The sequence below is a fragment of the Lepisma saccharinum genome, chromosome 11 (genome assembly GCF_977018435.1).
Source record: "Lepisma saccharinum chromosome 11, izLepSacc3.1, whole genome shotgun sequence".
NCBI lineage: Eukaryota > Metazoa > Arthropoda > Insecta > Zygentoma > Lepismatidae > Lepisma > Lepisma saccharinum.
Window position 1 is genome coordinate 74737612 of NC_139239.1, and position 27884 is coordinate 74765495.

The window sequence follows — 27884 nt, forward strand, 5'->3', positions numbered from 1 at the left end:
AGGCCTGCGCGGAGGCATGAAAAAGTCTCCGCAGTTAACGAGCGAAGAGGTAGGGTGGTAGCCCAGTGGCAGCCATAAGACAAGCAGCCGTGCCAGGTCGCGTCATGGCACGACGCGAGAGCTATTGCATTGTGTTGATATAGTTGCAAACTTCACAGAGAAGTGACTAATCCTGACCAATTTGTAATACTCGTTGGAGAAGTAATTGGCTACATTTAAGTTTCATGAGTAGTGACATACTTTCATTGCTGGTCAGGTTAACGCTAGCTTTGGACCATTTACTGCCCTTGACCAGTTCATTGCTGGCAGGCAAATTAAAGAGGGGTTTCATTAATTCATTCACGTACGTGCTACCTTGAGCTATCATTAATGTAGATGCATTATTCTTGCCATTACTCTCTACTTTACCCCCTATTCCCCTTCTCTCATTAATCCTCAAACTTTCAAAGCTACGCAGCCTACTCCTAACCTTCCCATTACGGTACATCCATCCTATTTCACCATACTCAATTAGCCTTAATTCATCAGCAATAATCTTCTTAAAGTGGGTCATATCCCCCCTCACTCCTAGTTCAAAAGTTACTCTATTACTAATAGCAAACTTATGCTTCTTAGCTCTATTAAAATCCAAAACAATAGCATTATCCTGATTAGGCCTAACTTCTGCCTGCTGTACCTCACTAACAATTAATTCATCATCATATCTCTCTAAGAGTGCATCTATTTTGTCTCCCCATTCTTCATTTTCTTTAATTAATTTTTCATTACTCTCTTCCAAACTTCGATCTAGTTTTTCATTAATTGAATCCACCTTTCTGCATAATTGCCATATTGCTTTTAAAACTTCATTCAGGGAGTCCTTGAGTCCCTCCATTGATGCTGCCATTTTTCAATTATAGTTTTTCTTAGTTATAAGCATTATAACTGGCATTATAAAACAACACTAGAAATTCTTAATGCATGGTCGTCTATTAACTTATCATACTTTATTTTCATGGTATCGATTAAGTTATCTCGCCCTCAAAATTAGCTTTTAGTTCCATAGTTCCCCTTTACTTGTACTTTCACTTTTTACGTATGTGCATTTCAATAATATTGTCAACTCGTCGTTTTCACTTTATTAACTTATGCTACTCGGAAGTTAGTTCACTCGCGAGGCATGCAAAAACTACTGTAGTGTCCTGATTTCTTTTAAAGTTTAGGGCAAATTTAGAATTTTAGCGGTACATAACAAATGACAACTTGGCTTTGTAAACAAGTCCCTGTTCGGGAAAAGCCATTTATAACAGTAATTAAAAATAAGAAGGGGCGTTTAGGGTTCGAACCAAGGTTACGTTATTTAAGGCATGGATGTTCTTTCATGTAAGGAGAAATTTAAAATGTACCAACTTAAATGCTACACGGAATTATTCATCGTGTGAACGGTCTGAAGTTCGGCCAATGGAAAAGGACGGTGATGTTCCTTCTACATTGGTCTTCGTTTACTAGCCAAATTTACCATGAATTTAAGAATCAGAAATCAGAACACTGGACACTGAGATATGTTACGAAATAATGTTTAATACATTTCTGTTGAAATACTTACAACCTCTGGTCGCTCATCTACACAAGACAAAACACTCGCGGACCCATAATGCACTGGGTCAAACAAGTTAGCAGCGCAGACCGCTGATGGTCGATGCTTTACATAAACGCTGTGTTTCTAGCACCATGCCTAACCAGTTAGGTTAAAGAATTTGAAATCACAAAGCTAGAAATCTAAACATGGTCCAGAGAAGATAAAACAGTTTCTCTCTGACCTACAAAGGTGCTGAAAGTTTTAACTGTGAATGTTCTAAAACTGTCTCTCTAAAATGTGAATGTCGAACTGCCCAATCGAACTGTCCAATCGAACTGTGTTTTCTAAGTCCTTACTTCGTCTTTTCTTTTCGTTCTCCAAAGAATTGTCCTTCACTCTATTGGTCGTTGAACTTTTTGCTCCGCCCACACGTGGTCACTTCTGCATGTAGGGGTGAGAATCGTAACACACAGGGGTGATAAGGGTGAGAATCGCTTAACATAAAAACACAATAGCACCTTATTTGAGAGCTGATCTCGAGGATGAAAAGCATCTGTTCTAATTAATTTTTATCACTAACAACTCCATTTTTATTGCTCGCAACTGGGACACTTCGTTAAAGTTATGCCTTCCTTGGCTGCCAAAATCCCACTGAAGCGAAGAGATACGAAGAGAAATGTTCTGGCGGGGTTGAAGTTCAAAATTCTGTACTAATCACTCTTGTCACCGAGCTGTCCCTGAGCCGAGCTGGCGGGCGGCGATCGTGGAAGTTATGCATCTCGTTGGGACCGCCATGTGTAGGGCGATTGTCTCGAATCCGAGCCTGGCCACCTGCAAACTCTCTCGAAAACAGAGGATCTTTGTTTCCGACACGGGGGAAAGCCTTCCTCGGGTTTTAAATTTTAAAATGCCCGAAGTTCCGTGATAGGCTCCATCTGGGCTTGAAATTATCTTGACGTGAGCCAGAGTTTAGATGAATTTGAACGGGACAGATATGGGAGTTTATTGCCGGACACACTGTTTCCTTCACCTTGAAGTAGGGGCGGTGATATATGGGAGGCTTCATGGGAACGAACGCTGGTTTCTCGAGGCAGCTGGGTTTCTTCTCAGAGAGCAGAAAATAAGATCTTGGGGGAAAGCGTAGAAAGACCGATGGGGATATGTAATTGGCACATGGAAATGGTAATTGGCACATCGGTTATAAGGGAAAGGTTGTGTTCTCTCCCAAGAGAATCTTCTCTTACTAGTTAATCCTGTAACGGACAATGTTCTAGTGAACGCACATAAAATCCAATATTCAATCTGTCCGATTATCTCCCGTCTCTTGCTCGCGCCAGTGTGACTACTGTCAAGATTCTTCCGAGTTTCACTTCTTGCAATAAACAAGATTGTTTTCCTTTCCGTACGTCTCCATGCAAACAGGTTTCTTATGAACTAAAATTGTAAGAATTTCGTGGAAGAGCAACGACTTTGCAGAATTTAAAGAAAATACCATTTTTTAAATGGTTTGTATAACTAGGCAGGATAAATGGTGTTAACAGTCTCCTTGGAATCTTTGTGTCCACGTTAAGCTCAGTGTTCTCTTTTTGTGTAACATTTTTTACACTTTCTTTAAAATGTACAGTATTGTTATATAGTACATATAAAGCTTATTTTCTAAGCTATCACCAAGTATAAAACATCCTTTGTGGGGGTAATTTATACTCTACTTTATTTACACCTGAAAACAGGTGCCATCTTGAAAAGTTTGGATAACTCGAAGTCGTTGAATACGAAGTTGACATTTTTTTGTCCCTTGAACTTCGTATTAATGAAGTTTTCCTGTATTAGAAGGAAATGTTTTTGTGTAATAGGTGTAGTTTTACAATAAATCAAATTCAGGGTTGTATTCACCATTTTATATATCGCTTTTGATCCTAAAATGTACTCAGCTTTTGTACCGAAATCTTGATATTTTATTGATCATAATTATGTGGCTCTACCTACAAAGCAAGAAAAATGGATAGAACATGATGGTGATCACAGCTGAATTTACTGATTTCCAAAAGTTGTGGCCATAATAGTACTAGCTCTTATGCATGCCTAGCCCGTGTTATCAGGTGGTTTATCTTAGGCAACTATCCGCCAGTCTGTAGTGTTAAATAATGGGGAATCTACTGTATGTTGCCATGTTCACATGCCAGAAACTAGTTTCACCTGACACAATGATTACGAACTGTTGAGCACAACGCTAAATATAATAATTGCTGTCACACCAGATGCGGGAATTATTTTATCATATCCTGTTTCATATAAAGCTACGCATTTTGCAAGATCGAACGTTAAGCCCCGCATCTTGCCCATCTTAGATGTCGGCCTGTGAGCTCTGGCTACAGGATGCACACTGGTTTGTCTCCTGGGAGAGAAACGTAACAAACTTTTTTCTTGAGATTTCAGCCAGTGTATGGCTACCCACCATAGTGAGGAAATTGGGGAGCTACGAATGAATAACGTAACCTGGTCATGAAAACCTACGACGACGACTGGAGGTTCATCGTGCTGACCACACTTCACCCCGTAGGGAGTTAGGCTGGCAGTCAGTAGGTAGTCACTGGCCCTCATGGGCTGGTACACCATGGGTTAACACATTTTGAAATGTAGTAAGATCGTTGGTATCAGACCTTCGCTGGTCATATCACAGCAATGTTTGGTGTTTCGGGAAAGATCTCATTATGAATAAGATAATGCATCTGCATAATGAAAACCCTGTCCTGATGTTGCATGATGCTCTTTGTCCGACATATGATGCATTCATCCAAATGTCTTGCAAATAATTTATATTGCTGAAAAAAAGTACATGGGGACTTACAAAGGTCCTGCAGATTTGCATACGTGCCCAGGTTTTCAACATGTTGCAGATTTCCTGCTATCGAAACAACTGCCACATTCCACTTTTCCTGTATTTTCGTCGTTTTTGCAATATTTTTTTTTCACTGTCATACATTTATGAGTGGGTGAACTTAAATGTCTTCCTTTTAAGCTTGTGATAATCACCACTATTTATTTATTAAATCCTTCTTTACACTTGCCAACATATGTTACCAATGATCGTTGGAGAAAATAGCACACATCCTCTATTTTCATTACACATTATTGTAGCATTTTCAAGATAAAGAATGATGTGAAAATATTTCTAGCTGAGAAAATCAGTGAGAGATTTTTTTTTTTTTTTTTTGCAAGGTCATGGGGATAACATAGCAGGTTCAATACCTGGTGGAGACTCAAGTGGGATCCGAATCACTGTGTAACTGTAGGTCCATTCCCAATTAGCCTTCCTGTGCATAAAGTGGACTTAAGTACAGGGATGACATAGGTAAAAACATTCATATCAAATTCAGTCAATGTTGAACTCTAGTGAAGTGAGTCTTGCTCATGCCAAATATATATATATATATATATATATATATATATATATATATATATATAATGTGTGGGGGGAGGGGGGGAATAGGGTCAGAAATGGTGCCAGAAGGGTGGATAAATACAAATTATGAAGGAGACAGTAAACACTTACCACACGAATAGAAATAATTCAATATTTCGCGATCTGAGTCGCATTTTCAAGAAGGAAGATAAAAGATCGACGACACTTTGAGTAGAGGCACAGAATACTGACCGTAGCGTCTCTACGGTCAGTGTTGCCAGAACCAGTTGATAGGAAACACGAAGTACTTTAGCCAGTGTTTACCGTTCCTCCACCCAAAACTCTGATTTCACAGTTGCCATCCACACCAACAGCCATAACACCACCTTCAATAACTGCTTCCGTGTTGCCATCATCCATCTTTTACCCCCCCCCCCCCCACTCTGACACGATGGGAAAGGGCCTATACAGCAGGCATGCACGCCACTATACCCCCCCGGACTCAACCTAGCCAACCAGTAACTCTTTCCTCTCCTCCCCGAAACTACCCACCCACCTTACAGTAAACACTGGCTAAAGTACTTTGTGTTTCCTATCAACTGGTTCTGGCAACAATGACCGTAGAGACGCTATGGTCAGTATTCTGTGCCTCTACTCAAAGTGTCGTTGATGTTTTATCTTCCTTCTTGAAAATGCGACTCAGATCACGAAATATTGAATTATTTCTATTTGTGTGGTAAGTGTTTACTGTCTCCTTCATAGTGTGTGTGTGTGTGTGTGTGTGTGTGTGTGCGTGTGCGTGCGTGCGTGCGTGCGTGCATGCGTGCGTGCGTGCGTGTGTGTGTGTGTAAGAAATGTACAACACTAACAAACACCTAAAATATTTGTCAAATATGTTGTTATCCATTACCCTCATGACATTTGAGAACATGAAACAATACTTGCTTCATGAACAAGTTTGTGTTTTTAAAAATAGAATGGAAATATTACAGAATTAAGTATGATTATTATTATATTCTCTGTGTGGGGATATTTACTGCTTTTGTTGTTGTTGTTGAGGATACTTGGGTTTAGTGGAGGAAATCCCTAGCCATCTGTGCCATGAGTAGGGCACGGAAGTTGAAGACCTATAAATTGCCAAAAAAAGACATATAAAAAGACCTAAAAATATAAAAAGAAGAGGACCTAAAAACTGAAAAAAGGATGTATAAATGTGATCCAAATCAATGAATAACTTCAGTTTTAATTACATATTTAATGTATATGGTCATATACAACGTACTGAAAGCTTCAAAACAAGAGAAAGTTGCCAGTTACAGCACGACCTTCCAGACAAGTTACGGTTAAAGGACCTTGTACCATACCTGCTTCAGTCGTCCAAAAATGTTTTTCCCTCGTTTCAGGGATGGTTCAAATATATTTATTTATTTTATTTCATTTCTTTACTACAAAAAGGATGTTTAAGAGGTGATGGTGATGATCTGATGATGATTCGAATTGAGAATAGGCAGTAAAAACGTAGTTGAAAGAAGGTGAAGTTGCAAAAAAAAAGCCATTAAGACCTAAAAAAAGGCTAAAAAGGACCAATAAGCCAAAAAACGCTGAAAAAGGCAGAAAAGGACAAATAAAACCCACCTTTTTCTGGCCTACAATGACCCAAAATGAACATATATTATGTTGGGCCTCGTCTTCGGACACTAGAAGAAAAAAAAAGGATATTTCCTCAACTTCCAAGCCCTAGCCATGAGTATCCAACAGGTCTGTCTGAACAGGTTGCCTTGGAAACTTAGTTGTACTAATTAGAATTACATGTCCTGTACATTGTAATTTACTAATTTTGGCATGCTACTTCTATATCTCGTTCTCCACTGATTTTCTCCTCTTGCAGGTCTGAATATCTTCCTCAATATTTGTCTCTCAGTGTACCTACAGCTTAGGATTTCCTGCATTGACTTTGGTTCACTGCAAGGACCATAGTGATGTACCAAAAGTGTAGTTTTTTTGTTTGTTTTTTTGTAACATTTTAATTTTTCAATCTTTCTTCATCTAACTCTGCTTGTTCGGGTGATAAATTTGAAAGTTTTAATTCAAATGGAAGCCTTTTCATTGTGCAAGATAATTAAACCAAATTTATTCCTGGGCACTTGAAAAGCATGTCATTGCAACCTCCCATCCTGAGTGGTTTGCAACATTTAAAGATATGCTCTCATCATCATTAATTTTTATCTTTTTTATTCTACTTAGTATGAAATACTATTAGCAGATTTGATTTAGCAAAACTTCTAAAACAATAATTTTCTTTGTATTTTCAGTAAAGCATAGCAGCAAAGAAAAACAGTCATTGAAGAAAAGTCAAAGCAGTGGAGGTAAATAATAATGAATTTTATATAAAATTATTCATCTAGTCTAAAAAAATCATATTTATAGTTTTACTCTGTTATAATGAAAATATGTTTTTGCATATTAGTGGATAAATACACAAGTAATAGCTATATTGATAGAAAATGCAGTATATAGCATACTTTGGTAGCCATACCTTACAAACTTGAAACTTTACCAAAGATAATGTTTGACATGAGTCAAGAGCAAAGTGTAATCTACGCAAATAGTCATTGAGTATGTATAATCAAATTTATATAAATATATTTTTTTTGTTTAATAGGCATGTAATTGAAATGTGTATAATCTTTAAGGAAGAACAAGGCTGCAGTGAAATCTCATTATCAATCAATCTCAGGAGATACTGCTTGAATTTATTTTGCACTTACCAAATTTGGGGGAAAAAACATAATTATTTAACATTTACTATGAGACAGTTGGAGATATGTGTCTGATAGGATCTTCTGTGCACGTATCCAAAAAGAAATAGCATGTTCATGCCACATTTTTGTCTTGCATGTACGTATTGTTTACACTGTGGCCATATTCCTCTTGTGTTGTGTTCTTGTGAAACATCACACCAAAAAGTATTTTTAAATGCTTCGAACAACCAAGAACTATATCAATCTATCTCTCTTTTAAGCAAACAATTTACTTTGATCTAACTCTCTTAAAACTATTTCTCTTGGAAAAATATAAATTAGTAACTGTCAAGTAAGAAAGTTATGCACATCACATTTTTGTGATAATCAGCACTGTTTAAATTTTATAAGCACACAATTATACTTAGTATTGGAAAATACAGAGAATATAATCTTGTCATAAAAAAAAAAGGTTCTAGGTTGTTGTTTTTTTTTTACACACACATTTGCCCAATATTAATGTCAGTTAGGGTTTTTGGTTTAATGTATTCATTGAAGTCAATAAAATATCCATAAACTTCCCATGGAGGTTATGAGATGATTATATATATATATATATATATATATATATATATATATATATATATATATATATATATATATATATACAGTCAACTCTCGATTCAACGACCTTTCACAGTTCCCGGGAAAAGGGTCGTTATTTCGAAGGGGTCGTTATTGGAATTTGCACCAATTTTCAGGTTAAAGGGAGCTCAAACGGACACAAAGATGCCTAGGAGATGGTAACACCATTTATCCTGGTAGTTATACAACCTGTTATGCACAGGATGCGTGTTGTGAGAAGGAAAATAGAACATGAAAAAGTTTTCACAAAAGAGAATTTAAAATAATGTTACTTTGTTTCAATTGTACACAGTCGTTGCTTTTCCAGGAAATTCTTACAATTCTAGTTAATGAGAAACCCGTTTCCACTGAGACCTATGGAAAGGAAAACAATCTCTCGCTTATTGCAAGCGAAACTCGAAGAATCTTGACACCAGTCAGACTGGTGCCAGCAAAAGTCGGGAGATAATCGGGCAGAATGAATGTTGGATTTTATACGGGTTTACTGGAGCATTGTCTGTTACAAGATTAACTGGTAAGATTAGATCTCTCGGGAGAAACAACACAACCTCTCTAGGTACCAGACAAAAAAAATAAAGGCAGGGCTGTAATTTTCATTCTGGTTCGGCTGTGTAAAATACATCGTAAAAAAAAAGTCACTTTTCTTTTTTCTTCAACCAACTTCATTCACCCACCTTCCCCATTCAAGGGAGCAGTCCAAACTCCTTCCTTGACTTGCATTGTAATCCAGCGTGAAAAAGGAAACGCGCAACTTGCGATCTATTTTCACCCAAAGCGTATTGTAGGACAGGTCATTAAACAACGTGGCAGTTGATAATCATTCGGGTTTGGAATTGAATTTCACTTTAAACTGTATATTTAGTCCCGATTAGCCCATCAGCATAAAATGAACTGAAAACAACCTTTATGAAACCGCATTTTCACATTTCAAAATGGTAGATCGTTATTTACTCTCACGTTAATCGACGATTTAATGTTGGATTTAGGAGTATTCTCGATGTGAAACACCCACCCCTCCAAACGTTTTCCCCTTGAATAATGTCTTTTTAATCAGTCTCAGCGACCATTCCTACATTGAACACAATTTTTTTTTTCCTCCACATGAATGGTTCTGAAGAAAGGTAAATTAAACAGTTGTGGTTATCAGAAGGCGCAGAACATGAAGTTATTTTAACTCTTGTTTTGCTTTCTGGAGATCGAATGTCCTTATCGTCAAATCAAAACAGCTTTGCGAGATTCAAAACAATAACTTTTTTCTTCGCGCTGGATGAGTCATCGCTGTTATCTGCAAGCAAGAGCTTAGCCGACGCTAGACAAAACACTGGCGCCAGCTGCATCAGAAAAACAAAGAGACCGGCTGGAAGTTTCGAGCAACAGGTGGCGGAAGAGAAAAGTCCCAGCATTTTAAAGATAACGCAACTGTCCAAGACGGATTAACAGCAGTGTAAAGAAGAAAGAAATGACCCTTGCTTTACGTTTTACCGTTTTACCATGCAACAGACAATAATACGGGCAATATTTCCTATGCAGACAACAGCATTAAAAAAAATATATAAATAAATTTTAAAAAAACAACTGAATTCTGCAATTATCAACATTGCCGTGCACACCAGTGGCGGAGAATGAGCTGGGGAAAGGGGGGGTCCCTTTTTGTTTTACTTGTTCTATGGTTTTTGTTCGTTATATCCAGAACTGGTTGCCCCATTTTAGTCGTCAAAGGAAAGGAAGAGGGATGGGTCCTTTTTCACCCTCGCCTGGAATCAGCCCGCATCAGCAACAAAATCGTGGCTGAAACAATCTGCATCGCACCCCCCCCCCTTACGTTTCCTGACAGGAAAAGAGGGAGAAGGCAGTAAGCCAACGGAACACTTTTTTAGCAGATATTACATCGACACAATTAGGAAAACATATGAAGTGGGAAACGGGAGTTATGATGCACGTAAGATCGAAGTAAACTTTTGTGGAAACCTTAATGTCAACACATTAAGCGGGTTGACGATCTTTAGTTCACCTATGTGGTTTTGATTATCTCTAACAGTTTCGCTTTTTTATGAAGTGTTGCAGGGAACAAAGAACACATTTTGAATGAAAGCGGTTACCGGAAGTTGTCGGCTACAAAGCCGAGAGTTGCTCACTCACGGGAACCTGCTGAATTGACAGACTTCCAGGCGCCACACATCTGTATTTTCGAACATTCCTGCGATCTTATCTCTCAAGGTGGTGTATTTATCGATGAAAGAGCTTGACCTGCCATACACATTGGCAAAGACTGCAAGTCCAGCAGTCATTTCGGGCTGCTCCCACCCTTCCCCGCGAGTTTTCAGCAGCTCTTAGGACAAGGAAACAAAAGGTCGATTTAAAATAACATCCAAGCACATTCGATCTTCTCTTCTCGCGTATCCAAGAGCAAGCGTGGCAAAACAAGCCTGGCGCGTTGTGTAGCGGCCTTCGGGTGCGGGGTAACATTGGTGCACTTGAGGGAGGGGAGGGCAGAGGTCAAGTGCTATTGGATATCACTCAAGCATGGTGTGGTGGTGCCTATTTTTAGTTCAGATCCAATTGTGAGCGGTAGAGCGCTCGTGAAGGAAATGAGTGGGGAAAAAAACAACGCATTTTTCGGCCGATTTCCTTCAATTTTTCAACTTTTTTTTTTCAAATTTTTCTATCTTTTTCTAAATTTTTCACGGTTCCCGGGAAAAGGGTCGTTACTTCGAGAGGGTCGTTATACCCGGGGTCGTAGAATCGAGAGTTGACTGTATATATATATGGATAAAAGCAAGGAGGGCCAAAAGGGCTAAGTAAAAATCAAAGAAGGTAAAAGGAAACACTCACCGGACAGTAGAAAAATTCAAAATTTTTGCTAATTTCATAGCATCATCGGTGTGAGGAGAAATAGACGGTTCCGGTTCCGTCTATTTCTCCTCACACCGATGATGCTATGAAATTAGCGAAAATTTTGAATTTTTCTACTGTCCGGTGAGTGTTTCCTTTTACCTTCTTTGATTTTTATATATATAAATATATATATATATATACAGGAATAGGGTTAGAAATGGTGCCAGAAGGGCGGATAAATACAAATAATGAAGGAGACAGTAAACACTTACCACACGAATAGAAATAATTCAATATTTCGCGATCTGAGTCGCATTTTCAAGAAGGTAGATAAAAGATCGACGACACTGTGAGTAGAGGCACAGAATACTGACCGTAGCGTCTCTACGGTCAGTGTTGCCAGAACCAGTTGATAGGAAACACGAAGTACTTTAGCCAGTGTTTACCGTTCCTCCACCCAAAACTCTGATTTCACAGTTGCCATCCACACCAACAGCCATAACACCACCTTCAATAACTGCTTCCGTGTTGCCATCATCCATCTTTTACCCCCCCCCCCCACTCTGACACGATGGGAAAGGGCCTATACAGCAGGCATGCACGCCACTATACCCCCCCGGACTCAACCTAGCCAACCAGTAACTCTTTCCTCTCCTCCCCGAAACTACCCACCCACCTTACAGTAAACACTGGCTAAAGTACTTTGTGTTTCCTATCAACTGGTTCTGGCAACAATGACCGTAGAGACGCTATGGTCAGTATTCTGTGCCTCTACTCAAAGTGTCGTTGATGTTTTATCTTCCTTCTTGAAAATGCGACTCAGATCACGAAATATTGAATTATTTCTATTTGTGTGGTAAGTGTTTACTGTCTCCTTCATAGTGTGTGTGTGTGTGTGTGTGTGTGTGTGTGTGTGCGTGTGCGTGCGTGCGTGCGTGCGTGCATGCGTGCGTGCGTGCGTGTGTGTGTGTGTAAGAAATGTACAACACTAACAAACACCTAAAATATTTGTCAAATATGTTGTTATCCATTACCCTCATGACATTTGAGAACATGAAACAATACTTGCTTCATGAACAAGTTTGTGTTTTTAAAAATAGAATGGAAATATTACAGAATTAAGTATGATTATTATTATATTCTCTGTGTGGGGATATTTACTGCTTTTGTTGTTGTTGTTGAGGATACTTGGGTTTAGTGGAGGAAATCCCTAGCCATCTGTGCCATGAGTAGGGCACGGAAGTTGAAGACCTATAAATTGCCAAAAAAAGACATATAAAAAGACCTAAAAATATAAAAAGAAGAGGACCTAAAAACTGAAAAAAGGATGTATAAATGTGATCCAAATCAATGAATAACTTCAGTTTTAATTACATATTTAATGTATATGGTCATATACAACGTACTGAAAGCTTCAAAACAAGAGAAAGTTGCCAGTTACAGCACGACCTTCCAGACAAGTTACGGTTAAAGGACCTTGTACCATACCTGCTTCAGTCGTCCAAAAATGTTTTTCCCTCGTTTCAGGGATGGTTCAAATATATTTATTTATTTTATTTCATTTCTTTACTACAAAAAGGATGTTTAAGAGGTGATGGTGATGATCTGATGATGATTCGAATTGAGAATAGGCAGTAAAAACGTAGTTGAAAGAAGGTGAAGTTGCAAAAAAAAAGCCATTAAGACCTAAAAAAAGGCTAAAAAGGACCAATAAGCCAAAAAACGCTGAAAAAGGCAGAAAAGGACAAATAAAACCCACCTTTTTCTGGCCTACAATGACCCAAAATGAACATATATTATGTTGGGCCTCGTCTTCGGACACTAGAAGAAAAAAAAAGGATATTTCCTCAACTTCCAAGCCCTAGCCATGAGTATCCAACAGGTCTGTCTGAACAGGTTGCCTTGGAAACTTAGTTGTACTAATTAGAATTACATGTCCTGTACATTGTAATTTACTAATTTTGGCATGCTACTTCTATATCTCGTTCTCCACTGATTTTCTCCTCTTGCAGGTCTGAATATCTTCCTCAATATTTGTCTCTCAGTGTACCTACAGCTTAGGATTTCCTGCATTGACTTTGGTTCACTGCAAGGACCATAGTGATGTACCAAAAGTGTAGTTTTTTTGTTTGTTTTTTTGTAACATTTTAATTTTTCAATCTTTCTTCATCTAACTCTGTTTGTTCGGGTGATAAATTTGAAAGTTTTAATTCAAATGGAAGCCTTTTCATTGTGCAAGATAATTAAACCAAATTTATTCCTGGGCACTTGAAAAGCATGTCATTGCAACCTCCCATCCTGAGTGGTTTGCAACATTTAAAGATATGCTCTCATCATCATTAATTTTTATCTTTTTTATTCTACTTAGTATGAAATACTATTAGCAGATTTGATTTAGCAAAACTTCTAAAACAATAATTTTCTTTGTATTTTCAGTAAAGCATAGCAGCAAAGAAAAACAGTCATTGAAGAAAAGTCAAAGCAGTGGAGGTAAATAATAATGAATTTTATATAAAATTATTCATCTAGTCTAAAAAATCATATTTATAGTTTTACTCTGTTATAATGAAAATATGTTTTTGCATATTAGTGGATAAATACACAAGTAATAGCTATATTGATAGAAAATGCAGTATATAGCATACTTTGGTAGACATACCTTACAAACTTGAAACTTTACCAAAGATAATGTTTGACATGAGTCATTCTACTGTGACAAGAGCAAAGTGTAATCTACGCAAATAGTCATTGAGTATGTATAATCAAATTTATATAAATATATTTTTTTTGTTTAATAGGCATGTAATTGAAATGTGTATAATCTTTAAGGAAGAACAAGGCTGCAGTGAAATCTCATTATCAATCAATCTCAGGAGATACTGCTTGAATTTATTTTGCACTTACCAAATTTGGGGGAAAAAACATAATTATTTAACATTTACTATGAGACAGTTGGAGATATGTGTCTGATAGAATCTTCTGTGCACGTATCCAAAAAGAAATAGCATGTTCATGCCACACTTTTGTCTTGCATGTACGTATTGTTTACACTGTGGCCATATTCCTCTTGTGTTGTGTTCTTGTGAAACATCACACCAAAAAGTATTTTTAAATGCTTCGAACAACCAAGAACTATATCAATCTATCTCTCTTTTAAGCAAACAATTTACTTTGATCTAACTCTCTTAAAACTATTTCTCTTGGAAAAATATAAATTAGTAACTGTCAAGTAAGAAAGTTATGCACATCACATTTTTGTGATAATCAGCACTGTTTAAATTTTATAAGCACACAATTATACTTAGTATTGGAAAATACAGAGAATATAATCTTGTCATAAAGAAAAAGGTTCTAGGTTGTTTTTTTTTTTTTACACACACATTTGCCCAATATTAATGTCAGTTAGGGTTTTTGGTTTAATGTATTCATTGAAGTCAATAAAATATCCATAAACTTCCCATGGAGGTTATGAGATGATATATATATATATATATATATGGATAAAAGCAAGGAGGGCCAAAAGGGCTAAGTAAAAATCAAAGAAGGTAAAAGGAAACACTCACCGGACAGTAGAAAAATTCAAAATTTTCGCTAATTTCATAGCATCATCGGTGTGAGGAGAAATAGACGGTTCCGGTTCCGTCTTTTTCTCCTCACACCGATGATGCTATGAAATTAGCGAAAATTTTGAATTTTTCTACTGTCCGGTGAGTGTTTCCTTTTACCTTCTTTGATTTTTATATATATATATATATGTATATATACAGGAATAGGGTTAGAAATGGTGCCAGAAGGGCGGATAAATACAAATAATGAAGGAGACAGTAAACACTTACCACACGAATAGAAATAATTCAATATTTCGCGATCTGAGTCGCATTTTCAAGAAGGTAGATAAAAGATCGACGACACTGTGAGTAGAGGCACAGAATACTGACCGTAGCGTCTCTACGGTCAGTGAAATGGTGCCAGAAGGGCGGATAGATACAAATAATGAAGGAGACAGTAAACACTTACCACACGAATAGAAATAATTCAATATTTCGCGATCTGAGTCGCATTTTCAAGAAAGTAGAAAAAGATCAACGACACTTTGAGTAGAGGCACAGAATACTGACCGTAGCGTCTCTACGGTCAGTGTTGCCAGAAACAGTTGAAAGGAAACACGAAATACTTTAGCCAGTGTTTACTGTAAGGTGGGTGGGTAGTTTCGGGGAGGAGAGGAAAGAGTTACTGGTTGGCTAGGTTGAGTCCGGGGGGTATAGTGGCGTGCATGCCTGCTATATAGGCCCTTTCCCATTGCCTGCGGAAAGATGTGTCAGAGCGGGGGGATAAAAGGTGGATGATGGCAACACGGAAGCAGTTATTGAAGGTGGTGTTATGGCTGTTGGTGTGGATGGCAACTGTGAAATCAGAGTTTTGGGTGGAGGAACGGTGATTATTTATCCTTAGATTCAAGGGGGTGGAGGTTTCTCCTAGGTAGAAGTTGCCGCAGATTTGACAGATGAGGGTGTAAATTAGGTTGGATGAGTGGCAGGTGCCCTTAGGGTGAAGGGTGAACTCACCTGCCGCTGTAGGGATCAGGAGGGTGGGGGAGGTGATGAGTATGGGGCAGGTCTTACATCTGGGTTTGTTGCACCTGTGGGCTGGGGGAAGGGGTGGGGGTGTTTCGGACCAAGATGTTTTGGAGGTTGGGGGGGCGACGGAAGACGACCCTAGGTTTATCCCGAAAGATGTCTCTGGTCTCGGGATCACTGTGCAGGATGGGGAGGAGGGAGTGGAGGGTATGTCTGATTTTCGTAATGTGAGGGTGGTATTGGGTGATCAGAGTTGGAGGGTTGGTTTTGGGTTGTTTGGTGCGGTTGTGGGAGTTGGCTCTAGTGATTTGTTTGTTGATGAGGGTGGAGGGGTAGCCACGGTTGGTTAGGGCTTGGTGCAGGCGTAGGTTGTAGTTTTGGCGGGATGAGGGGGATGAGTTGAGGCGCTGGCCTCTGAGGGCAAGGGAAAATGGGATGGCTTTTTTGGTGTGGTAGGGGTGTGAGCTGGAGTAGTGGAGATACTGGAGCTGGTTGGTTGGTTTGATATGTATGGATGTTTCCAAGTGGTCTCCCGCAATGTGGATGTCCACATCGAGGAAGGTCACTTGGTCTTTGGAGTGGAACCAGGTGAATTTGAGGGTGGTGAACTCATTTAGTCGGTTTAGGAATGTTGTGAGGGAGGGTTCGCCATGTGTCCAGAGGAGAAAAATGTCATCAATGAATCTTAGCCAGAGGAGTGGTTTCAGTTGCTGGGAGTCAAGGAATTCCTGTTCCAGCCTGCCCATGAACAGGTTGGCATAAGAGGGGGCCATGCGGGTACCCATAGCTGTGCCACGTATCTGCAGGTAATGTTGGTCACCGAAGGGGAAGTTGTTGCAGGTAAGTACAAGGTTGGCTAGTTGTATCAGGAAGTGAGTGCTGGGATTGTGGGGTTTGGGTCGGCTGTTAAGGAATGATTCCGTGGCACGGAGGCCATGGGCATGGGGAATATTTGTGTAAAGGGATGTGACATCAACTGTTGTGAGGATGGTGTTGGGTGGTAGGGATGGTAAGTTTTGGATGATGTTGAGGAAGTGGTTGGTGTCACGGAGGTAGGAGGGCAGGGCTTGGACGAGGGGTTGGAGGTGAGAGTCTAGAAAGGCTGAAATGCGTTCAGTGGGTGAATTGTAGCTGGACACAATGGGTCTCCCGGGGTTGTTAGGTTTGTGAATTTTCGGGAGGAGGTAGAAAGTGGGGGTGCGGGGGTTGTCAGGTATGAGTGAGGAGATGGTGGAATTGGATAGGCCTTCAGGGGGTCCTCGGGAGAGGACAAAATCCCGAATTTTGTCTAGGTGTGTGGTAGATGAATCAACCGTGGTGGGCTTGTAGGTCGATGAATCAGAGAGTTGACGGGAGGCTTCCACCACGTAGTCAGAGGAGTTCATGACTACTGTGGTGGACCCTTTATCTGCGGGGAGGATTTTGATATCTGGGTTGTTGCGGAGGGACCGGAGGGCTTGGTGCTGGGCTGGGGTTAGATTGTGGTGGGAAGAGGGGTTTTGGAGGTATGTACTGTCGGAAACATTGTTGACAACAGAGGTGATGTATCTTTCGAGGGGGTGGTTGTTGGAAAGGGAGGGGGGATGGATCATGGGGGGAAGGGGGCAGAATTGGAGGAGACTGGGATGTATGTCTGAAGGATTAGCTTTGGAGGGGGGATTCTTGGCCCAAAAGTATGTCCACCTAAGTCTGCGGGCGAAAGTTTGTATGTCAAATAATAGCCGGAAATTGTTAGGGTTGGAGGCTGGGGAGAAGGTAAGACCTTTGGAAAGTACGTCAATTTCGGTGGTTGTGAGGTTGTGGTTGGAAAGGTTCAAGATGGAGGTGCAGTCAGTGGGTGGTTGGGGGTGAGGAATGTCAGTATGCTGGGAGGATCTTTTGTCCGAGGACTGGTGCTCTTCTGTGGTGTGGTGGGAGGGAGGGGCAGGGTTAGAGATGGTAGGTTGGGGTGGAGTGGGTAGCGGCAAGGGTGGGTCTGGAAGTAAGGGACATGTGGTTTTGTGTTGGTGTTGTGGTGGGAGGGGGAGGGGGAGGGTGCATCCTGCATTCAGGGCTTGTCTGCAGAGAATGGAAAGTTTTTGCAGGTGTTTCTGGTTCAGGTTGTGGGCAATGGACTGGGAAAGGTTCCAGAGTGTGTTTATTTGGTTGTTGTTGTTGCCTGGGGTCAGTAGGAGGATTTTGGTGAGGGACTGGATGGAAATCGAGAGTTCTCGAGTCTGGTTGAGCTGTGATTTGTACATGGTTAGGGTTAGTTCGGCAGCAAACTTTCTCGCTAGGGGGCGAATATTGGGTTGAATATCGGGGGCATAGCTGAGAAAGGGTGTTTGGGTTGGGTGTCAGGCTTTTGGGAGTAAGGCCTAATAAGAGGCATGAATGTAAGAAACGTGTGTGACAAACAGATTTGGTGAAGGAAATTCCGATTTCACAGTTGCCATCCACACCAACAGCCATAACACCACCTTCAATAACTGCTTCCGTGTTGCCATCATCCACCTTTTACCCCCCCCCCCCCCCCGCTCTGACACATCTTTCCGCAGGCGATGGGAAAGGGCCTATACAGCAGGCATGCACGCCACTATACCCCCCGGACTCAACCTAGCCAACCAGTAACTCTTTCCTCTCCTCCCCGAAACTACCCACCCACCTTACAGTAAACACTGGCTAAAGTATTTCGTGTTTCCTTTCAACTGTTTCTGGCAACACTGACCGTAGAGACGCTACGGTCAGTATTCTGTGCCTCTACTCAAAGTGTCGTTGATCTTTTTCTACTTTCTTGAAAATGCGACTCAGATCGCGAAATATTGAATTATTTCTATTCGTGTGGTAAGTGTTTACTGTCTCCTTCATTATTTGTGTGTGTGTGTGTATATATATATATATATATATAATGGATAAAAGCAAGGAGGGCCAAAAGGGCTAAGTAAAAATCAAAGAAGGTAAAAGGAAACCCTCACCAGACAGTAGAAAGATTCAAAATTTTCGCTAATTTATAGCATCATCGGTGTGAGAAGAAATAGACGGAACCGGAAGTTGGGGCACTGCAGAGTTGCCAGGTCCCCATCGAAGAAGAAGCGGTGCGTAGAACGAAAAAAACACTGTTTCGTCACCAGGCTCGTCGTAAACTGCGAGTGTGTAGGAAGAGTTGGGAGGGCAGGAGGGACGGGATGGTTTGGGGGGGAAGGTGGGTGAGGGATGGGTATTACTGGGTGGCCTTGTTCAGGCCAGGTGGAGTGGTTGCACTCATGGCTGATATATAGGCCCTTTCCCATCTTTTGCGAACAGAGGTGTTGGCTGGTTTGGGTAGGAGATGGATGATCGCTACCCGGAAGCAGTCGTTGAAACTGATGTTGTGGTGGTTGGTGTGGACGGCGACAGTGAAGTCCAGGTTGTGGGTGGAGGAGCGGTGGTTATCGATGCGGAGGTTGAGGGCCGTTGATGTTTTCCCCAGGTAAAAATCACCACAGATGTTGCAGGTGAGGATGTAGATAAGGTTTGAGGCATGGCAGGTCCCTTTGGGATGAAGGGTAAATTTGCCAGTGGCCGTGTGCACCTGGAGGGTGTGAGAAGTGATGAGGATGGGGCAGGTCTTGCACCTGGGGCGGTTGCATTTATGGGCAGGGGGGTGTTGGATGTGTGGTGAAGGAGTGTTGTGGACCAGGATGTTTTGGAGGTTTGGGGGGCGTTTGAAAACCAGCCTGGGTTTGTCGGGAAATATGCTTTTGGTTTCAGGATCACTGTGGAGAATTGGGAGAAGAGAGTGCAGTGTGTGCCTGATTTTGTTGAGGTGGGGATGGTATTGGGTGATGAGTGCAGGTGGGTTGGTGGCAGCAGGTTTCTTGGTGGTAGTGGTGTGTGAGGCAGCTCGGGATATTTGCTTGGTGACAAGGATGGAGGGATATCCACGGTTAACCAGGGCCTGGTGTACCCAATACCATCCCCACCTCAACAAAATCAGGCACACACTGCACTCTCTTCTCCCAATTCTCCACAGTGATCCTGAAACCAAAAGCATATTTCCCGACAAACCCAGGCTGGTTTTCAAACGCCCCCCAAACCTCCAAAACATCCTGGTCCACAACACTCCTTCACCACACATCCAACACCCCCCTGCCCATAAATGCAACCGCCCCAGGTGCAAGACCTGCCCCATCCTCATCACTTCTCACACCCTCCAGGTGCACACGGCCACTGGCAAATTTACCCTCCATCCCAAAGGGACCTGCCATGCCTCAAACTTTATCTACATCCTCACCTGCAACATCTGTGGTGATTTTTACCTGGGGGAAACATCAACGGCCCTCAACCTCCGCATCGATAACCACCGCTCCTCCACCCACAACCTGGACTTCACTGTCGCCGTCCACACCAACCACCACAACATCAGTTTCAACGACTGCTTCCGGGTAGCGATCATCCATCTCCTACCCAAACCAGCCAACACCTCTGTTCGCAAAAGATGGGAAAGGGCCTATATATCAGCCATGAGTGCAACCACTCCACCTGGCCTGAACAAGGCCACCCAGTAATACCCATCCCTCACCCACCTTCCCCCCCAAACCATCCCGTCCCTCCTGCCCTCCCAACTCTTCCTACACACTCGCAGTTTACGACGAGCCTGGTGACGAAACAGTGTTTTTTTCGTTCTACGCACCGCTTCTTCTTCGATGGGGACCTGGCAACTCTGCAGTGCCCCAACTTCCGGTTCCGTCTATTTCTTCTCACACCGATGATGCTATAAATTAGCGAAAATTTTGAATCTTTCTACTGTCTGGTGAGGGTTTCCTTTTACCTTCTTTGATTTATATATATATATATATATATATATATACAGGGTGTTGCAAAATACCTGTTACAACGCTTGGGAGGTGATTCGACAAGTAAAAACAAGGAAAAAATGCCATGTGAAAAAATGTCGAAATCGGCACCGTTTTCGAGTGACAGGCGTGCGAAAATCGCCTCACACCATGTTTATGGCACAATAACTCAAGAAGGAAGAAAGATATCAATGTCGGAATAAAATAATACAAACAAAATCGTACGTGGCGAATACAATGGTGCATCAATTGAGGCCCAGTGTAAATTGCGCAAGGGGACTCTCAAAGAAAGTGGAGAATCCCCTGATGGAAAATACAAGAAATTTACTACTATCTTCTACATAATGTTGAGATCGGAATGTAGCCAGTAAAATATGGCGACGTATGTCCACATGTCTCACTACTTCTGGGACACCATCCCAAATGGAAAAAAATACGGGAAAATCATAAAAAAACGTTTTCAATCCCTTAATGTTGACACACTACTTTGCAGTACGAAAAACGAAAGTTAAACAATGGCCGCATGTCGTCAGGCTGTACATACGTATACTACAAGAGAGCTCCCCAAAGAAAGTGGATAATCCTCGAAGGAATGAAGACGGAGAATGGCGAGAAAACGCACACAATGGCATGTAACATTTCCAGGCACAGCACATCTGGAAGGGATTCCACTGAGAAGCGCACAGCCTCTGCACATGCAGATCGACGGTATGAAGTACAGCGATATCCAGCATCTTCACTCGCACCTTTCCTAAAGGACACTATGCGGTGCTGATAGGGGCTCACAAACACCGGTATACTCAGAGACTTTGTTGAAAATGTCCGCCAATGACTTGAAGACAAAGATGACATCGGCGAAGCACTGATTGTCTGGTACGCGCAAATTCCTCTTTCATGTCAACAATTGTCCCAGCATCGGCACTAACACGAGCAACGAGATCCTCAGCACTTTCCACGGGGGTTTCATACACGAGCCTTTTCATTTCTCCCCACACAAAGAAATCCAGTGGTGTGAGGTCGGGGGAACGAGGTGGCTACTGTAAAGGTCCACCCCTGCCAATCCAACGATCGCCGAAAATACCGTTGAGTAAGGCCCTGGCTCCCCGGTCGAAACGTGCGGGGGCGCCGTCGTGTTGAAACCAGATACGTTGTCTACCTGCCAGTGGCACGTTTTCCAAAAGTTCAGGCAATACGTCATGTAGAAACAACCGATAATTCCCACCACACAAAGTAGAGGGCAAAATGTACGGGCCTATCAAGTGGTCACCTACTACGCCACACCACACATTCACTGCGAACCTATGTTGATGATGGCGCACAATGATTGCATGCGGATTGTCCATATCCCAGACGTGGCTGTTGTGGCTATTGAACATGCCGTCCCTGGTGAATATTGCCTCATCGGTCCACAAAACTCTTGTTGGGAAATCTGGAATGGCAAGAGTTTGTTGCACGTACCATTGGCAGAAATCCAAGCGTAGAGAAAAGTACGTGGGCAGTATGTAGTGCACCTTATGCAATTTTTTATGGGTGCAACCCCTCCTCTTGAAGAACGCGGAACACATTGCTATGGTGGGTTTGTTGAGTACGAGCAATGACACGTGTGCTGGTGTCAGGACGGACTCGTATCGCGTCCAACACGTCCTCTTCAAATTGCACAGTGCGGGGTCTTCCACAATCCCACCTACGGGCTAGTAGAGATCCAGTTTCACGCAGTCGAGCATCAAGTCTTTGAAAGAGTGCATGTTCTGGTAACCGCCTATTGGGAAAACGTTCGTGATACGAACGCCGTGCTTCACGGCTGTTTCGGTTTGCCTACCCATAAACGAGATGCATATCAGCAAGTTAGTGGGTAGAATACTCCACCATTGTCCTGTTCGAGAACTGCCCAGCAACAGGGGCACTGTCCCTCCGAGTGACGGATCACAACTACCGTGATTAGCACCCCGGTAATGTCACACAGGTGTCCACGCAGTTGTTGCAAACCGAGAAAGAACACGGAAATACGTACTCTACGTACAATATTCCTTGGCGCAATTCATCCATACACACACGCCAGACTAAACTCCACGCTGCGAGACGCAGAACAGACAGGAAAAACAACGGTCGACTACACTCTCTACGTAGTATCCACCAACACTAATACGTAACAGGTGACCTACACTCACAGCGCCTCTAGTGGGGCTTTCTGTATCAATTAGTTGAAATCAATCTGAGCGTAATTTGATGGCATAGCGTCATTTTCGAGTGAATTTCCTATTTCCCGAGTGTGGGACGGTGTCCCAGCAGTAGTGAGACATGTGGACATACGTCGTCATTTTTTACTGCCTACATTCCGATCTCAACATTATGTAGCAGATAGTAGTAAATTTCCTGTATTTTCCATCAGGGGATTCTCCACTTTCTTTGAGAGTCCCCTTGCGCAATTTACACTGGGCCTCAATTGATGCACCATTGTATTCGTCAGGCACGACTTTCTTTGTATTCTTTTAATCCGACATTGATATCTTTCTTCCTTCTTGAGTTATTGTGCTTTACACATAGTGTGAGGCGATTTTCGCACGCCTGTCACTCGAAAACGGTGCCGATTTCGACATTTTTTCACATGGCATTTTTTCCTTGTTTTTACTTGTCGAATCACCTCCCAAGCGTTGTAACAGGTATTTTGCAACACCCTGTATATATATATTTATTAATTTTTGCATTCTTTCATATCGTTCTGAATATCAAATCACCACTGTGTAATATTTATTTATGCAAAAACCATATTAAAAATACCATTCTAAGAACATGCATTACTATTTAATTTATGGGTGGAATAAATGATCCACAATTTTATTTAAGAACCAAATGAAGCAGGAAATGAACCCAGAATCCCTTGAATACTAAACAATAACTGCAGTTGCCAGGGCTGTGAAGGTATCCTCATTAAAGGCAACAAAAATAATTTATGACATTCAGTGTAAACAAGAATGTTTGCTGGTTGCTTCCTGGAAAAGTAGTCCACTAGTAGGTCCCTCCTCTCCCTTTAGAAAATCCAATATGGAGGAGCCTAAGTTTAATGAAGACATGTTTGTTGCAGGAGATTTTGTATTAATGAGGTTTCACTTCATTGTTATAAGTTGATTTATTTGAACAAGAAATGTCTGAAGATCAAAAGTATGGGTTTTTCAGTGGAACCCTGATTTTACACTCCGACAGTATATATTCAATTTTCATGATCCCAATAATAAGAAAAAAAGATCTATGCCATAATTTTTTTTTCAGATTTTGTATTTTCCCACATTGTAAGTTTTTTTTTCATCTTGGTTGATTTGCTGAAAAACGTAAAATTGAGGTTCCACTCAATTTGATTAACATATCTTTATCTGCATATTAAGTAGCAAAAATGTCAAATAGTTTAATATATATCCAATTATGAGAATCGCTCAGAAGAAATTGATCAATTATTTTCTAACTTCTGTTTGCCTAGAGATTAAATGTATGTTAATTTGAGTGAAATTGTGTTTCTGTGGAGCATCTTTAGCACACCTCCTTTCTTTTAACATGGTAAATTAAAATTAAATTGTAAGAACCAACAAATCTTCAGTGATTGAAGAAGTAGGTGCATTGAAACAGTTGGTGAAATATGATCATATTTCATTCACATTAAAGTACATATTAATCTCTAGCATTTTGTGCACATTGGCATCATGAATAATGGATTTTTGCTTGCTATATGTACAAAGGTATGGTAATCAAATGTAACTATTTGAATTCACATGTTGCCAAGAAGAGATCTGCAAGTTTGCATTATGCAGTAACAAATTTCAAAATGAAGTTATTGTTAGTTATTCGCAATAGCACTTTGAATGTGTGCGTGTAAGAGGGAAAGAGCCTTCTCTAGCTTTCTCCTTTTTCAGAGTCCATGTCTTTTTTTGTGCTAATTCTTCCTTGCTGTGAATTCTGAATAGTTATGCCTTCCTATGCTCTCTGATTACATGCAACCGATCTCTTAACTTTGTGCATGCAACTTCCTTTTGATTTTATTATAGCGTAATATACAATGAATTTATGTGCAATATTTATTTTAAGGCTGTGGTTAAGATGATTTCAATATGCCATAAATGTCTTCCACACTTGTAGCATGTTATTCATCTACTGAGAGAAAGTTAGCATTTTTCCCCCAAATAAAATATTGTTTTGTTACCCTACTTCAGAAATAGCAGAGGATTGTTCATTTTATGAGTGAAAGATAAATATTTTAAGTATACCTTTATATTTTTATGCTTATGCCGAGAAGAAAATTTTGAAGAAACCTTATGATGAAAAATAATATTTTTGGGTAACATTTGTTTTGTTTATTATGGTGCTTTTTTGTGCTAGTCATGTTGACTGAGATGTACTTTATCATCTTGTTTTTGATGCATATAAGACAACGTGGCATATGGCTTAACATGAGTAATACATTTCTTTTTAAACTTTAGCCTAACTTGTAGAATATAGAATGCATTCATAATCTTAGTGTTAGACTGATTTTTCTTAAGTATACCTACTACTATAATCATATGTATATATCGTTAATTAGGAAATTACTTTTAAGGAATGTTTGTTTTTAGAGGAATATGCTTTTTGGTAAAGATCCTTCTATTTAAGATTTCCGAGCTTTGTTTAACTGATTATATGTAATTTTGTATATGATAATGACAGTGGGAAAAATGAAAGCTTTATTTTGCCACAGAGAATCAGTAATTTTTGATTTGATAATCTTATTGCTCAATAATACCTTTGTTATTTATATATATAGTGTGTAATTTGTTGTAAAGTAGATTTTTTTAATGTAAAACATTCCATATAGCGTTCTAATGTATAGTAGAGTAAATATGACTAACTGAGATTTGTATTTTTTCTGCACTCTTAAAGAAATGGGGGAGTAGAATTCTAGTTTATGCATGAATATAATGGATACAAATAATTGAGACATCTCAAGTACTTGGAAGTTACGTGCTATCAACTAATTCCGACTCTTGCAGTTATTCTTCCTCCACATGTTTCTGGAAAACTTATATTTGAGAGTTTTTGCTTGCTTGCTTTAAAATTTAATCTTAAATTAAATATTCTACCAGGGTACACACCATTGTTACTATTAGTTCCAATTATTTAATAGTCATGCAAATGTATGCACAGTATGTGATTTTATTGCTTTAGTGAATGTAAATAATTAAATTGGAAATATTTTGCCTTCCATGTATTTTTTTTCCACTCAATTATTAGAATAGCTTATTGGTCAACAGAGAATTGATATAAACTTTTTAAAAGGTTAGTTAAAATTTGAAGCTCATCAGGTTTGAACCTCAGTTTTTCACCAACTTTTCAGTAAGTTAATTGAGTTTTGAGTTTATGACCACTTAGGAAAATATATATATGATTTCTTGCCATTTTTGCAATTGTAAAACATTAACAATTGTAGATTGGAGTGTCTTTTTTATTAAACGCTTAGTAAATAAACATAGCCATACTTCCTTTAATTGGCAAGGGCAAATCGTGAGTATATACATCCCCTCCTAAGATTCCATCTGGGTTTGTTGATAACATTTTTTTATGTGTTTTCTTCCTGTCACTTAGCAATCACAGTTTAACTACTTCAAGTTGCACATTCTCTTATGACTCCCATGTTTTTCAACATTCTGTCTGTCAATTATGATATGCATGTTCCTTATGCTCATTTTCTTTTGACTTGTCTATCTTGATAGATTTCCATTAGGAGTGGAATGGATGGTACTCTGTTAGTATCTGTCATATCAATGAATCGGTAATCCACTATTTTTGTAACTAATTTTGTAATTTTTATGAATGTGAAGGAATAATTCACATATCCTTATTTTTTTTAAGTAAATGGTAAAATATAGAGTAATGTATTTCAGTCGACTGGTTATATACATTGAGGTGAATGATTTATTAAGGTTTATTATGAATATTTGCAATTTTATATTGGATCGGTTATTGCTATTGGAAAATTTTATATTGATACTTTATTGGGGACATCAGGAGCTGCAGTGGTCTAATCGGTAGGGTGTCTGACTTGCCATGCAGGAGACCCAGGTTTGATTCCTGAAGTGGGTGATCCAAGGTCGGAATTTTTTACATAGGTGGCACTTGTCACTTATCTAGTCATTAAAGCTTCAAAATTTCATTCATGGGCTTTGATTGGTGAATGCTTTGCAATTAGCATTTTTTGTTTGTCAACATACCAAAATGTAATAAAATTTTCCTCAATTTTACATTTTCCTTGCTTTTAAGTTTTTCCATCTTGGTCCCCTGAAAAATGTAAAATCAAGGTTCCACTGTATTCTACCAACCAATAATAATTGCAGATGTTCCGTGAAGAGCATGAATGGTTCACTACCCTCCTTAATACAACCAGGTGACTGTAATGTATTTTAACTTTGGAAAAGAACATAATATTTAGACATTACTTTACAAAACCAGGACATGTGAATTATACCTGCATATTCATATAAATAACGAAATGGCAGGATTTGCAGACCGTTCAACCTGATACACAGACATGCTTACATGAACCGATGCCAGTAGATTACCAATCTGTCTTGTGCCTAGTGACTAATTTCACTAATATAGATTTTGTGTGAACAAGTTGCCTTTTCATTTCTTACGTAATATAGTAATTGTTCTGTTTAACTGCCTATTAATTTGGGTGTTTATTTTGAACCTAGGTCACAATCTAGAATATCTTTGGCTGATATCATATTCGTAATTCGAATTTTGAACTTGTCATTGTAGCAACCTGGGCCATTCTGGGTCAAACAGCTTAAGGGACCACTTAAGCTCTGTCACAAGAGCACTGGATAATCTACTTACGAAACCATTAGAATCAAATTTTTACCCTTTTTATAATGCTCAGACTTGCCATTTATTATTATTTTTGGAATTTAAAGAGAGCACCCTGACATAAAACATCACATACTCTTGCCATCAAGATATTGAAATATTTCACCAAAGGTATACATATGTACCTGATTCTTCATTTAATCTCGAATGTTCAGATGCAACTGCAAACATCCTCAGGTTAAAACAGAAAGACCTCTTTGACTGCACCACCTCTGCTGAAATAACTTGCAGTGTTGCCCAGTCCTGTCAAATAAAAACTTGACTGATTCTACCATGCAACTTGAAAAGAATGTTGTGACACACGCTCTCTATTAATTGCCTTTAAGGAAAGTATCAACTATCACAATATCCAATGGATTGTACATTAACTTTAAGGTCTAGAAATCTGTAAATACATCAGTCAGAAAATTAAGTTCACTGATT

The 27884-nt window shown here is 39.9% G+C and overlaps 1 protein-coding gene across 3 annotated transcripts in view; it reads left to right on the forward strand.

The window, feature by feature from the left end:
* Nak (Numb-associated kinase) overlaps positions 1-27884 on the forward strand; it is a 110049-nt gene that overhangs the window by 45205 nt on the left and 36960 nt on the right. For all 3 annotated transcript variants that reach the window (XM_083131419.1, XM_083131420.1, XM_083131421.1), the window contains exons 13-14: positions 7274-7327; positions 13619-13672. In XM_083131419.1, the coding sequence (XP_082987545.1) occupies positions 7274-7327; positions 13619-13672 (108 nt within the window). The remainder of the gene's footprint in view (positions 1-7273; positions 7328-13618; positions 13673-27884) is intronic.